The sequence below is a fragment of the Loxodonta africana genome, chromosome 4 (genome assembly GCF_030014295.1).
Source record: "Loxodonta africana isolate mLoxAfr1 chromosome 4, mLoxAfr1.hap2, whole genome shotgun sequence".
In the NCBI taxonomy this organism is placed as follows: Eukaryota; Metazoa; Chordata; class Mammalia; order Proboscidea; family Elephantidae; genus Loxodonta; species Loxodonta africana.
Window position 1 is genome coordinate 71,587,189 of NC_087345.1, and position 15,696 is coordinate 71,602,884.

Genomic DNA, 15,696 nt, shown 5'->3' on the forward strand with positions numbered 1-15,696 from the left:
TTACTGTGTCCAAAGAAAATTAAAAACTGCAACTATTTAAAATATAATAGAATAACTACTAGATTCAGCTAAAGGTATACAATAAAAGAAATTCATAGCTTTAAAAAATTTAATTCTAAATTAGAAAAAAAATTTAAGGAGGTGACATAATGGTGTACACGAAATCCAAGAGAGCTAATTGAAAATTATTAGAATTAAGGGAAGACTTCACTGAGATCTGTCTGACTCGACACCTCTGTGCTTAGCTACTGTGTCTTTCTGCTTCTGGGTATTTAAGTTAGTTTATAGGGAGATGAAGAGCTATGTCCCTTCTATTTGCTTCTACACAATCCAGTAAGGTTGTTTTCAAGAAAGTTGCCTGATTTTCCAGGTCAACTTTGGATAGGATTCTGCTGGGGGGAAAAAAAAAAAAGAGAGAGAGAAAGGGAGCAGCATTCACAAATACTTGTTATTGTTCTCTTCTATGTTAATCTCTTTTAATGATAATCAAATGTGAAATGTCACTCCTTACTGAAAGCTATAGAAGAACTATACACTAATTATTAGCATTATTAGGTTGTTCTCTTAAAAGTCAAAGTGGAAAACAAAATGACATGGTTTGAATAAAGAAGGGTGAATTTATCAAAACTTAAAATATATTAGTTTATTTTTAAATATCAAGAGTTACTTAACTCACCGGCTAAATCTAAATTCAACCTTCTTAGGCCTCCTCAACTAAAATTGCAGAGAAATCCATGCAATGGACAAACGAGTTGGAAGATTCTCTGAGAGAAAGAACTGTATCCACTCTGCTCACAGCTATAAACCCAGCGTCTGGCATAAAGTATTCCCAATAAATATATGCTGAAAGAATAAACGGATAGTTAATATTTTTCGTATGTCTAGAACAAAATGATGCCCAATTACATTTTGTTTCCTTGCTCTTCATTGTTATGAGATCTTTCAAAATAAGAAATTTAAAATAATGAAACTGAACCATAACAGCTAAAAAGAATTGTCAACATATTCTCACATATGTAAGGTCTGAAAATATTTTCCTTATTAAAATTTCCTGAGAAGGGTCCACTATGTTAGGCAAATTGTCTCATTTATTAATATGCTTTCAAAACTCTGGTTCTACTATATTCAAATTCCTCATTTCCCTTCACTGAATGACCACCATTACTGTTCATTCTATTTTTCACTGCCCTTATGTTTTTGCCTCAAGCTTTACCTGATTATATTCTTTGATTTCCTTACCCTGGTATAGATTTCTTTTTAACTACAGATCTTAAAAGTGGCACTAGCTGCTTTTTGTTTCTTAGAGGCTATTTTTGTTTTTTGTCCCCCGTCTCCCCGCTTCAGAATAACTATATTCTGTTATGCCTTTTATTATCGTGTCTTTTAGGATCTCCTAACCTTCTACACTCTTGGGCTTTATTTAATAGTAAGCTCCCTCCTCCACTCTCCACACTAAACCATGCTCATTAGGTTTCTTAATCCTCCATAATTTGCTTTCATGAAATCGTATACCTTTGAGTTGCTGTGTTCTATGAGCCCATTCCCTTAGTATAGCTATTCCATGCAGCCCAGAAACAAGCACTAAACATAAGCTTATTTACTTTCTCAGCTAACATGACTCTATAGGGATTAAAAAAAACAAAAAAACAAAAAAACTTTGTTTTGAATGTTTATGGACCATGAAACTATACCATTTGACTTGGTATTTCATTTTCTCACCCAGATATTGCCTGAGAAAGTTAGGACCACAGAATTAGACTATGTATAGTCCTTAATGTACAGTTATTAATTTACAGGATTCAGGTTGTTCTTGGTCAGAAAGCTTTTCTATTTTAATAGAACAGAAATAACAGTACGTTGATGTTGTGTTAGTGAGTATTAAAATTCCAACTCTATCTTTGCCTTATACCTAGAAATTCAGGAGAAGAACACCTTTTTTTCAGTTATTCTGCAAGAACTCTGCTTTTCCAAATGAGTTGTTTTGAAAAATATGTGCACGTTCTTTAAATATGACGACTGTGGTTTTTTTTAAAAGCTCCTCCTCTGCTTTCTCTTCCATTCTTCTCAACCCTAGTACCTTTGCTGATAGGTATGTACAGAATGGACAAGAGAGCATATATTTTGGATTTTTTTTTTAAACTTCTAGGGGCCTTGGTTTTAAAAAAAAAAAAATCTCAGGAGTGGATTGAAAGAGTTAATGAAGTTTCCAAAGGTGCCTAGTTTATTCAATCAAAGTTTACACTTCAACCCTGCACATGTTAACTTGCGATCCTTCCCATCCCGATGATAAAAAGCAAAGCCAGTAAGTTCTTTATTTAATTGGTTTGCATCCACACACTGACCTCCAGGGCTCTGTTTACACAGCCTATCATGCAATATGCTCCACAGTTCCCTGCCTCTTTCAAAAGCATGTTTCTCCTGAGATTTGATATATGGCTTTCATGTTTAATCACTACATTAAACTCAATGCTCTGCTTCCTCCAGCATCAACTAACTTCCCTTCTTGGGAGGTGGGGAGAAGAGCACAGCTTCTTGCTACTTCTGAACATAAAAGGAAGTCTGTTTTACTTTATTAGTAAAATTGCCAACTCCACACGATTCTAGGCAAGTAACATTAGTACATCAGCTAGGAAACAATATTAAAATGGAATCCTCAAACTCCTTCAGAAAGAAGCTAGGCTCTGTTCTCAACTGGCAAAGCCAAAAACTTTAGGTGATTGAGTTATAGACCAATGGAAAAGGTTTTTAATCAGTATATAATTCAGTGTATGGAGAAACTAAGGTTTTAACCAAATGAATTCTGAAGATAGAACATTCCTGAGGTTCTCAGAACAGAGTTAATTCAACACCTCTGCCTTCTAGATAAAAAAAAAATTAACTGCACAATTCACCACAAATAGAACTTTCAAAGTCTCTTTGACGGATGTGGATATGGTTATGCCACAATCTTTTCCAAAAATTGTATAAAAAATAAATATATATAACCCAAATTCCTAAAATAGATGAAAACCTCAAAAAATTTATCGACCCCCTTTCAGTAAGTCCAGACAATCTATAATTTTTGGATTTTAAATTAAATATATGTATTTTACCTTTAAATACTTCAAGCAAAAAAAAAAAAGATGAAACAAATATAACAAACTATTAACAGTGCAATCCAGATGATTAAAAAAAAATTTTTTTTTATACTGATAACCTCTACTTTTCTGTATATGCCTGAAATTTTTTCTTATAAAAGGTTTTTAAACTTCTTTTTCAAAAAGAGATTTTTTTAAAAACACAAGGAGGTTGTTTGTGGATTTGTTTTTAGAGAGAAAACTGATACAATTCTGATAAGAAAAAACTTAAATTACTTTCTAGGTTGATAATTTTGATACTCATTCAACAACCGAAAATTTTTACCATGTGCCCTCAATGCACACTTCCCTTCCTTTCTCCTCAATCTCACTCCACAGCCTGAAACTCATTTACACAAGCTGTAAAACGTTGTGCAGTAAGCTCTGCATAAGTTGAGTACTTTCCTTGAAAAATTAAACATATACATAACACACACACACACATATAATTTGAAATCCTTTCCTTTATGGTTAGTTATCGACCACAGTGTTTATTTTTAAGGCTTTATTTTTCTTAGTAAGATTGGTATCTTCCTTCATTTAAAAATCAGGAACCCTGTTGTACCTGCATACATTAAACAAAGCTAGTTTACTCTCTGTATTTGGAGAACAATAAAAAATCTGAACCTATTAAAGTCATACACTTAATTGTTCCAAGATGCTACCTGTATCATTGCATGATACAGAATACCGAAAAATACATTTCTAGCATCCTTTGTCATGATTCCCTCATTCAATAGGAAGCTAAAGGAGTTTTTACCAAAAAAAAATTCCGTTTCTTAATTTGAAACCATCTGAATTCTTTCCACAATATATTTAAATTCAAAATTAAAAGAAGAAATAAACTTTTAATCAGCATTCTCCATAAGACTTTTCAGAGTACAGAACTTTACAGTTTTCAAAGACATGCAGATGTTGTCCATGATAGGCATTTTAAAAAATCAGAACAGGAAAAAAATAAGAGTCATGAACAAAATCTTTGGTCACAAGAGTGAAAGTTGTGTGCCTATACAGATGTTATAACTATTTTCATGATAAATATTAACCTTCAGTACAGGAATTTAGCAGCACACTTTAATTTGGATTTGAAAATTTAACATGAATTATCTGACTTTAACACTAGCTGCCTAATATTTCAGTTTTGTACACTACTTCCAGATTCTACTTTCAAAATGAACCTAGTACCCAGACCCAAAAAAAAAAAAAAAAAAAAACTCCAAACCCAGTGCTACTTTCAAAATGAACCTAGTAGACTTTTCTATTTTTAAAATCTGTATTCCAGGTCCCGCACCCAAAGACCGGTTTCTGACTTGATGTTCAGAGATTTAAATACACATCAGATCATAATAAAGTAAACCCTTAATAAATATTTGATGGCTGGCTGGCAATAATAAAAAGACATGCAATTTTTATGTAAAAACTAATTCTAAATCAGTCTTAAGAGGTATATAGCATTCATTTATTTTTTATTATACTTAAAGATTTTAATTATTAAAAAAAATTTTTTTCACCCTATTTTGAGTCAACTGCGAATCAACAAGAGTCAAAAAGTTGATACCATGCTACCTACTATGCCTTTAGTTTTCATAAAGTCTATATCGTTAATGAGAAATGTTTGCCTGATATACTTTCACTGGCACATGTGATTAGGAAGTTCAAGAACACATGGAGTGGAAAGATTTCTGGAATCATGGCTCTCAAATTTAGGAGAAATTGTTAACTCAAATGTACAGACTTCATACTTAAAGAGTTTCACCAAGTTGTAGAAATCCATAAAGCTATACAACAAAAGATGAAGCTTATGAAGAAAGAAAGCATGTTAGCTTTTTAACACCACTATCAAAAAACAGTATCACTTGGCTCTTTTGTGACCATAGCAACAGCCTTTTTAAATTTAAAAATACAATAGAACTAAGATCAGAGTAAATATGTTACTTATAAATTGAACCAACATTTTTCTGAAAATTATTTTATCCTAGAATTAAAAAATTAATGTCTACTTATCTATTAGTTCACCAAAGAGCATAATTCCTCTGTACCTGATGCGAGGCTTTTTTTTTTTTCTGCTTTAATTGAAAACACCATCAGAAATTCCGAACCACATAAATCTCGGCAAATGACGTAAAGACATAGTCAAACCTAGGGATTATATGGCTATAATACTCATGCTTAATGAGAAGAAAACATCTAATGAGATTGATATTCCACTGTTTGTGAGAAAGTAAATTTTGTCTTGATAGATAAAACATAGGGCTTATGGTGACCTTAATACTCCATTTCCCTCTAACAAAAAAAAAAAAAATTAGAACTAATAAATAATAGATAAATTTCTATTTCTTCTGGCTGAAACTATGGTTTGCTGGATTAAAGGCATCTGTCACCCATTGGGCTGGGCGTCACCCATATGACTAATCACTTGCAGAGAATATTCAAATTGTTCAGGATGCTTTGTCCACTCAGAAAATAATATTCTATTCTGAGCAATGAGAATATTCTATTCTGCTTTTAAAATGAAACTCTGCAGATACAGAGCATTTAATGCCTCTTGCAGAACTATCAAGAAGCCCAAAGTGCACATCTCCAGTTATGATTCAAAGCAGCCAATAGCCCTGCTCTGAGGTAGGGCTCATGTTTTGAAAAGGGACTGCCCAGTCTGTTTAAAATCAAACTGGTTCTTGATCTGATGAATTACTCCTCAGGGAATAATGTAAATAAAATATACTCAGAATAACATTATTAATGTAAACATACCTGAACCAGAGTCAAATTTGGTTTCTGACCTGCAAAGAGAAAGAAATTTTTTACAATATAAAAACCGTTTATAAAGGAACAACAGTTATTTTATGGAGGAAAAAACAAAAAGATGAAATAGTTATAGGTTTCGGTACATTGATCAACAAGTAAAATAGCTTTCTAAAATGTAAACATGTATTTATTTTAAGCATTTTATGCATTATGCATTACCCATAAATATGCACATACCCATACAAATAGCACAGTATAGAAAATACATGAACTTGTTTCTGCAAAAGGACAAACTATGCACAAAAGCACCTGATATCTTCATATTAACTTGTCTCAGTAATATAATAAAGCAATGAGAAAAAAACAAATTTAGAATTATCCTCTTTACTTATTAAAGATTTTCAATTTATCAACACCAAGCAATTTTTCAGTAAGCTCTTAGCATGGAGTAAATGAACCTAGTAACCCCATACATTTAATAAGGAGAAAAAAATCTGAGCCCTTGTGGGAACACTATGTTTCAGATACAGGTTAATACTGGTGGTAAATTCAGAAGCCTTTGAAGCTCTCAGTTTGGCTGTGGGAAAACTTCTGTTGGGTAATTACTCTCAAGATGCTGCTGATGTGCTGTCAAGCAGAATTAACCCTATGACTAGGCCCATCCACACAAGCTACTACAAGACAGCATTGTCTATATCTAACTCTCAAACCAATTAGTGGGCATGCTCCAGTCGGATTTATATCACACATTAACAATCAATAGTATATATGTTCACAGCTGCCACAGCAAGATACAAGAACTGACCAGCAGGAGTCCTGTTAAAGGATGTTACATCGACAGAGAAGTTTTTTTTTTTTTTTCCAGGGGAAACGTAGTTAACTAAGTGGGAAAGGAGATTTCTTTGAAATTATGCCAAGGTACCAAAGCACCTTTGGTTGTAACGGCTTTTTTTTACCTAAATAAGCTTCAAGAGAAATCATCAAAGCCGGGGGAGGGAACGGGTAACAAGAAGCTTCCTTGGTCATAAAAATTCATTTTCTCAAGTATTCCCAAATAAAGTTTCACCTGATGTTTAATCAAAGTCAACAACTGTATAAAAAATTTATTATTGCAACCATGGTTATCAATAACCAACGCTGTAAACCAGGTCTACATTTTTTCCCAAGCACTGGCCCCAAACACGGTCCTTATTCTCAAGCTTTCTCTTAGATATTCTTGCCTCCTATTCCAGGTACAAACGCATTTTCACTTTTGTCCTCTCTGTTCTCTAAGCCTCCTCTGTGTTTCCACAGCCCTTGAGCGTAACTCTAAATGACACTTAACCACACTTAGCCTGCTGGTTTCATTATATATCTTCCCAACAAAACTGAAACTATGTCTTATCAACCTCACCAGCTATAGCAGCTAAATAACGCCTGGTGTTTCTATCAACAAATGTCTGCGGAGGGAAACTTCTGCATCCATACACATCCCTGTTTCCTTCTTCCCTATATAAAAGCCAGAAGTGCTCTTCCTTCTGTCTAAGGTTTCCTTCACCTGTATCCTAAAATGCTTGCTCCCATCCCCCCTGAAACCAGTCTGTATTAATTATTCATTCCCTCTCCTGTATCTTCAACATCTGACTTTCCATGGGTTCCTCTTCCTTTCAGCATATAAGTATTCCAGAATTAACTAAAAAGCCTCCTTCAAATCTGTGCCTTGTTTTTGTTATCCCCGTTTATTCCTACTTTACAATCAAGTTTACCGAGAGGGTTCTTGTTGTCAGCTGTCATGGTGCTGGTCCCTCAAATGTAAATATATTGCCATATTCCTTATCTTAGTTAATGGCATACACACAACCATCTAAGATGTAAATCATGGCATTATTCTAGATTCCCTCTACATCCCAATATCTAGTTAGTCACCTAAAGTATGGGAGCAAATGTGATGTGTGTAACATCTGGGTAATTCCTTTAAAAAGAATTACACCCTACCCCTGTCATCTTCCCACTGGCTAGACTGTGGATTGATTCCAGGAGCTGAAGTATCCATCTTGGATTAGAGGAGAGAAGCCAATATGAAAGATGGTGGAACAATAAAGTAGAAGGAGCCTGTGGAGCTGCCATATCAATCCCAAGCTGTTACCTTGTGTAAGCCATTATTATTTTCTAAGTCTTGTCACAGCAGTTGAGCCTGTATCTTATTTATGGTAGCAATATTGCCACATTAAAAAAAAAAAAAAAAAAGGTTTAAACTAAAACCTCCAAGTTTTTAAACCTGAAAATGAAGTTGTTATAGATTCAAAAAACCAGAAAAGATAGATATTAGGAGAATTCAAGTATCAGTAATGCTGTTTTTAATTATTTTTGTTGTTGTTGCTGAGAATATACAAAGCAAAAACATACACCAATTCAAGTTTCTACATGTGAATTTCAGTGACATTGATTACATTCTTTGAGTTGTGCAACCATTCTCACACTCCTCTTCTGAGTTGTTCCTCCCCCATTAACATAAACTCATGGCCCGTGAATGTTCTTACCTAATCTTTCCAGTTGTTGTTGTCAATTTGGTTCCATATATAGATCTTAAAAAAGCACAGTGTTCAAGGCAGACATTCTTTAATAGTTAAGCTAAACTATTGTTTGGTTTTAAGAAGACTTTAGGGGAATATTCTCAGATTAAGGTTTAAAAATCATCTTAGGGCAATAATTTTGGGGGTTCATCCAGCTTCCATGGCCCCAGAGCATCCAGGTCCTATGAGAATTTGAAGTTTTGTTCTGCATTTTCCTCATTTTGTCCAGGGTTTTTCCACAAAATCTTTGATTAAAATGTTCAGTAATGGTAGCAGGGCACTATATAGATCTTCTGGCGTCATGGCAAAGCAGGAAGCAATTAAAATATGTGATATGTATACTCTTTTGATAATAAAGTTGCAGATTTTCAAAAGAAGACAGTTTTAGTCATTGGTTAAAGTTGTATGCTCCTGGGAAAATTTATAAAACTCATTGCTTTCCTTAAAGGAAAAAGTCCAGTGTCCATGAAAGTTCTATGTGTTCTGAAGTCCAAAATTATTTTATTTTATTGTCTTTCTCATTGCACCAGTCACTCCTTTGCACTCAACAGAGTTGTCCTTCTACATTTGCTCATATAGGTATTTAATCATATGAAGAGTTCAATAATTATGGCAAACACTGTTGGTTACCTACCTAATAGCCAGTCCTCCATTTGCCTTGTTAACAAATTCCAATTTTTGAAGGATGTTAAAAATAAGCCCACTCAGAGATGAATCATGACTGGGGTAAGACAATCATGGCAATCCTACTGTCCCTTGACACTGACTGGCTCAAGGATAAGCTCATGACCCAGCTCTGAGCAGTGAGAGATAAGGGGAAGTCTGCTGGGCATACTTCTTAGAAAGGGTTTTTCTCCATAAAAAGGAGACAGGTGATTTAGGAAGAAAGCCCTTTTTCTACTCTTCCCTTCTTCCTTCATTGGAAGTTGTCATGTAAGGATACTATAATCATGAGCGAAGGCCAAGAAAATCACTATTACCCATCATTATTCTTAGCCATGTTCTGCCAAAGTGCTTAATGTGCATTTTGGTCATTCAGCAGCTGTTTCTGAGAAACACTAGAGAGACCACCAATAGACATGCCATAAGATTCTGACCAACGGACTTTGTTCATATCACTTTGGAAGAATGTTTCCAATGATTTTTCCTGGTACTTCAAGTTTGGTGTTATGTACACATTTGCCATGTGCTATTTGGCAAGTAGACTTAAGAGATAATAAGCAAAGATGTCACCTTGAAGACTAAGGTGCACCTGACCCAAGCCATGGTGTTTTTAATCACCCTCATATGTGTTCAAAAGCTGGACAGTGAATAAGGAAGAATGAAGGAGAACTGATACCTTTGAATTATGGTGTTGGCAAAGAATATTGAATATACTATGGACTGCCAAAAGAATGAACAAGTCTGTCTTGAAGCGAGAATGGCGAGATTACATCTCACATACTTTGGACATGTTATCAGGATGTACCAGTCCCTGGAGATGGACATCATGCTTGGTAAAGTAGAGGGTCAGGGAAAAGAGGAAGACCCTCAAGGAGATGGACTGACACAGCGGCTACAACAATGGGCTCAAGCACAACAATGATTATGAGGATGACGTAGGACCGGGCAGTGTTCCATTCTATTGTACATATGGTCGCTGTGAGTCAGAACTGACTTGACAGCACCTAACAACAACAGGAGATAGTAAGCATTTACTGCCCTAAATGAATTTCTGGCATAATATTATTTTCTCATTTTCCTGGAAATTTTCATTTTTACCCTGGGTTATAATCAGAAATAGAAAAACAGAAGTGCTGACTAGTAGGTTGGTGCTAGACATAGTTATTGGCAACTTCTAAAAGTTTAATTACTAGGAAGATGACAAAAGAAACTCAAACGAGAGCAACCTCAAGTCAACTAGGGTAGAAACAATGATTCTCGACACTTTGATAGCCTCTGAGGATATCAATGAGAAATAAGAAGATGAAGAAGGATCATCCTCTATACTGCACAGAATTCTATAGGAATTTTTAGAGGAACAAAAAGAAGTCCTATGTAGCTCATTTGGGCCTAAGTACACCCCTATTTTAAAACATGGTTTAATAACTAATATTCTTAATGACAGCTATAAGTCATGAAATTAGTAAATTATGCTGCTTTGTAAGACAGGGAAGTATATTATTTAGACAGGATTACATAAAAAATCATTAAAATTTTTAGTGTTAGAATAGCTTGATTGTCTAGAGAATGTTTTTATTCAAAGCATATCACTGTATGTAAACAGAAGCAACACAAAATTAAGAAGAAAAAAATAAATTAAAAGTAAAGAGACCACGGAGAAAAGATCCAGTTTCTGGTTTTGGGTCTATTCCCTGAGTCTACCAAACAAACAAAAAAAAAAAACCATTGCATCCGAGTCAGTTTTGACTCGGGACAATCCCATGTGTTACAGAATAGAACTACTTACTCCATGGGGTTTTCTTGGCTTTAATCTTTACGGAAGCAGATCACCAGGCCTTTCTTTCACGATGCCACTCGGTAGGTTTGAACTGCCAAACTTAAGGTTAGTCAGGCGCAAACTGTTTGTGCCACCCAGGCACCTTTCTGTTTCTAGAAAGCCCCCAAAAAGTCATATATGCCTGAAAAAGTCAGTTGTGTTTTTTATTTGTGAAACAAGTATACTAACTACTTCATATGGCTATTTTGAGAACCAAATGGTTGAAGTGCAGGAAAAGTATTATGGGAATGAATTTTACTTGATAATTTTAGGCTTATTCAATTCAAAAATTAATATTCAACTCAAAAATTAAATTTAATACAGAAACTAATTTTCATGAAAATATTCATTTATTATTGCAGCTAAAAAAAAAAAATAGCATTTCTAGTTGAAGAAATTAAAACCCAGCCTAAGGTAAACTTTCAAGGGCAAAATGGGTGAGAAAATCACTGATTCTTTTTTCCATTTATTCATTCAATGGGTGTACTGACTACCTACTACGAGGCATTGTTCTAGGCTTTGGGGATAGAGCAGAGACTAATACAGACAAGGTTCCTGCTCTTACGGAGCTCACGCTTGGGTAGGGAAAATCAGATAGTAAACGATGGCATAAATTGGACTATTTCAGATAGAGATAAGCATCTGTCCTGGATAATATTTAGACAGATAATGAAATAGAGAGTTTCTGGGGTGGAACTTATTTATTTTAAATAAAGAGGTCAAGGACATATTTTCTGAGGACATGACATTTGAGCTGACACCTGAAGAAAGAGAAGGAGCTTACATGCAAAGATCTGGGGTAGAGATTCCAAAGGAAAGGGTAAATGCAAAAGCCCAAACTTGGCATACAGAAGAGAAGAAGGAGGAGAGAGGAGAAGAGAAAGACACAGAGAGAGCAAAACAGAGAAAGAAAGAGAGAAAGAACAAAGAAGGGAGAGAGGGAGGGAGGGAGAGAAAGGAAAAGGGAAAAGGAAAGCGAAGAAAAAAGCCAATGTGTCTAGAAAGGAACGTATGAGAGGGATAATGGCAAGCCATAAAGTCAGAGAACTAGGCAAGGGCCAAATCACAATTTAAAAAAATGAGAAGGCAGAGGGGGGCAAGAGCTGGATGAATGCACATGGCACTTCCTTACTTTTTGGCACTATGAGATGCTCCAGGCTTATTTTGAATATTTTCTATCTCAGTCCTGGAATCATCCCTTTCAATAGTCAATAGAAGCCTAAGGAAACATGACAACTAAGTGCAAGGCATGTCATGGATGGGGCCATGGAGCAGAAAAATGACACGAGATAAAAACAGGTAAATCAATACAGTATGGATTTTAGTTTTATTGGGGAGTTAATGGTAACAAATACACCTTACTAGTGTAAGATGTTAATAACAACAGAAACTAAGTAAGGGGGTATATAAGAATTCTCTGGTGGCACAGTGGTCACACACCCGGCTGCTAACTGAAAGGTTGACAGTTCAAACCCACCAGCTGCTCCACGGGAGAAAGACATGACAGTTCTTAGAGTCTTGAAAATCCCATGTGGCAGTTCTACTCTGTTCTATAGGGTCAATATGAGTCAGAATCAACTCGATAGCAATGGGGTTTAAAACTGTTCTAAAAAAATAAAGTGCATTTAAAAAAAAAAGCCAAAGCAGAGAGACTATTGCAGCAGTTCAGGTGAGAGATGAGGGTGGTTCAGGCTAGAGTAGTGGTAGTAGATATGGTGAGAGGGCAGATTCAGGATACATTTTAGCAACACACAGAGTAAAACATCCTGGTCGTCAGATATGGGGAGTGAAGGGAAGAGAATAATCAAGGATGACTCCTAGGTTTTTTGCTCATGTAATTGGGTGGATAATGAATAGCGTAGCACCTTTATTTAATATATGCGAGGAAATGAAGAAAGAATAGGCTTTTTCCTTCTGAGTCATTTGCCATTTCTATTTGTTGCTAATTCCTGTTTCATTCTTATGAACTGGTAGGATCAATAAGAAAGCTTCAGGCTGTATGGTGCCACACATGATCTCAAGCTAATACAATTTTATTGTGTGTGTGTTTTTTTAATCACCAGGATATGAAAATTCTACTTTGTAACAGTAAAGTATATCAATGCCTTGAAAAAAGATGGCATAAAATTTGGGGACAAAAAATAGGACTAAATCACTGGATTCCTAGGCTTAAATCAATGATTCGAGAAGATACGGAAACACTGGTGGCGTAGTGGTTAAGTGCTACGGCAGCTAACGAAAGGGTCGGCAGTTCGAATCCACCAGGCGCTCCTCGGAAACTCTATGAGGCAGTTCTACTCTGTCCTATAGGGTCGCTATGAGTCAGAATTGACTTGACGGCAATGGGTTTTTGGGTTAGAAGATATATGGTTATACAAATACGTCAGCTTTTCAGAAGGCACAGATTAAAGAGTTTGAAATCTATGTATTTAAGCTCTCCAGGAAATCCTGAGAACCACGGACCAGATGGCATTCTTCTAATGAAAAGAAAGGCTCTCCTATTGAAAATAAAAAAGCAATCCATTTTTCTAATTATTTTGTCCTACTGTCAGTTCGTTGTACTGTGGCAGCTTGCATGTTGCTGTGATCCTGGAAGATATGCCACCAGTATTTCAACTGCTAATAGGGTCACTGTCATGGACTGAATTGTGTCCCCTGAAAACATGCATCAACTTATCTAGGCCATGATTCCCAGTATTGTGTGATAGTCCATCATTTTGTGATGTTATGTCATTTTCCTGTGTGTTACAAATCCTACCTCTATCGTGTTAATTAGGCAGGATTTTTTAGAGGCGGTTACGTTAATGAGACAAGACTCAATCTATAAGATTAGGTTGTGTTTTGAACCAATCTCTTTTGAGATATAAGAGAGAAATGAGCAGAGAGACAGGAGACCTCACGCCACCGAGAAAGTAGTGCCAGGAGAAGAGCGCATTCTTTGGACCTGGGGTCCCTAAGCTGAGAAGCTCCTAGTCCAGGGGAAGACTGATGATAAGGACCTTCCTCCAGAGCTTATAGACAGAAAAATCCTTCCTCTGGAGCTGCACCCTGAATTTGGACTTCTGGCCTACTAGGCTATAAGAAAATAAATTCTCTTTGTTAAAGCCATCCACTTGCAGTATTTCTGCTATAGCAACACTAGATGACTAAGACAGTCACCCGTGGTGGACAGGTTTCAGCTGAGCTTTCAGGCTAAGACAGACTGGGAAGGACCTAATGATCTACATCTGAAAAAGTTAGCCAGTAAAAACCTTATGAATAGCAGCGGAACACTGTCTGATAATAATGCCAGAAGCTGAGTCCCTCAGGTTGGAAAGCACTCAAAATACGATTGGGGAAGAGATGCCTCTTCAAAGTAGAGTAGACTGTAATGAAGCAGATAGAGTCAAGCTTCTGGGACCTTCATCGCTGATGTGGCTTGATCCAAAACGAGAATAAACAGCTGTAAATATCAATTAATAATCAGAACATGGAATGTACAAAGTATGAATTAAGGAAAATTGGAAGTTGTCAGAAGTGAAATGGAATGCTTATAGATATCAAAGCATTGTTGTTGTTATGTATCATCAAGTCAGTTCTGACTCACAGCGACCCTGTTTACAATAGAACTAACCTACTACCTGGTCCTACACCATCCCCACAATTGGTATGCTTGAGCACACGACAATAACAACAAGGAAAACCGGTTAATATGACTACTATTCAAATTTACACACCAACCACTAACGCTAAAGATGAAGAAATTGAAGATTTTTACCAACTTCTGCAGTCTGAAATTTATCAGACATGCTCAGATCAAGTGATAATTACTGGTGACTGGAATACAAACATTGGAAACAATGACAAAGGATCAGAATTTGGAAAATATGGCCTTGATGACAGAAACGATGCAGGAGACTGCATTATAGAATTTTGCAAGACCAATGCCTTATTTATTGGAAACACTTTTTTTTCAATAACATACCAGATTTTTATGCAAATAATGTGTGCCTTCTATGTTTTTTTGCCAACCGCACCCTCCTCCCACAAGGTATTTTCATAAGTGTTGCTATGCCAATTTTTTTTTAACATGTTGTAAAAAAAATTCCATAGTAACTTACAAAAATACATCATGGGGAGTGAAGCTGGCAAACAAATGCAGAAGGTGCACGTTATATGTGTAAAAAAATTGTGTTTTATTGTGCAAAAATATAATACTATACACATAGACCTCGCCACATGGAAAACACAGGAATCAGATTGACTAAATCTATGGAAAGAGAGGATGGAGAAGCTCAACATCAACAGTCAGAACAAGGCCAGGGGCCCTGTTTTCAACATAAAGAAAACAAAAATCCTCAAGACTGGACCAATAGGCAACATCATGATAAATGGTGAAAATAATGACATTATCAAGGATTTCATTTTACTTGGATTGACGATCAACTCCCATGGAAGCAGCAGTCAAGAAATCAAACGATGTATTTGCTGCAAAAGACCTCTTTAAAAAGTGTCACCTTGAGGACTAAGGTGCACCTGACCCAAGCCATGGTATTTTCAGTCACTTCATATGCATGCAAAAGCTGGACAATGAATAAGGAAGACCAAAAAAGAATTGATGCCTTTGAATTACAGTGTTGGCAAAGAATACTGAATATACCACGGGCTGCCAAAAGAACACATAAATCTGTCTCGGATGAAATACAGCCAGAATGCTTCTTAGAGGGGAAGACGGCGAGACTTCATCTTAATTACTTTGAACATGTTAGCAGGAGGGACCAATCCTTAGAGAAGGACATCATGCTTGGTATAGTAGAGGGTCAGC

General features: G+C 35.9%; 1 protein-coding gene across 4 annotated transcripts in view; it reads right to left on the reverse strand.

Annotated features, from left to right (window-relative positions):
* Positions 1–15,696, reverse strand: part of MSRB3 (methionine sulfoxide reductase B3) — a 185,476-nt gene that overhangs the window by 71,533 nt on the left and 98,247 nt on the right. For all 4 annotated transcript variants that reach the window (XM_023558490.2, XM_010598554.3, XM_010598549.3 and 1 more), the window contains one exon: positions 5,868–5,896. In XM_023558490.2, the coding sequence (XP_023414258.1) occupies positions 5,868–5,896 (29 nt within the window). The remainder of the gene's footprint in view (positions 1–5,867; positions 5,897–15,696) is intronic.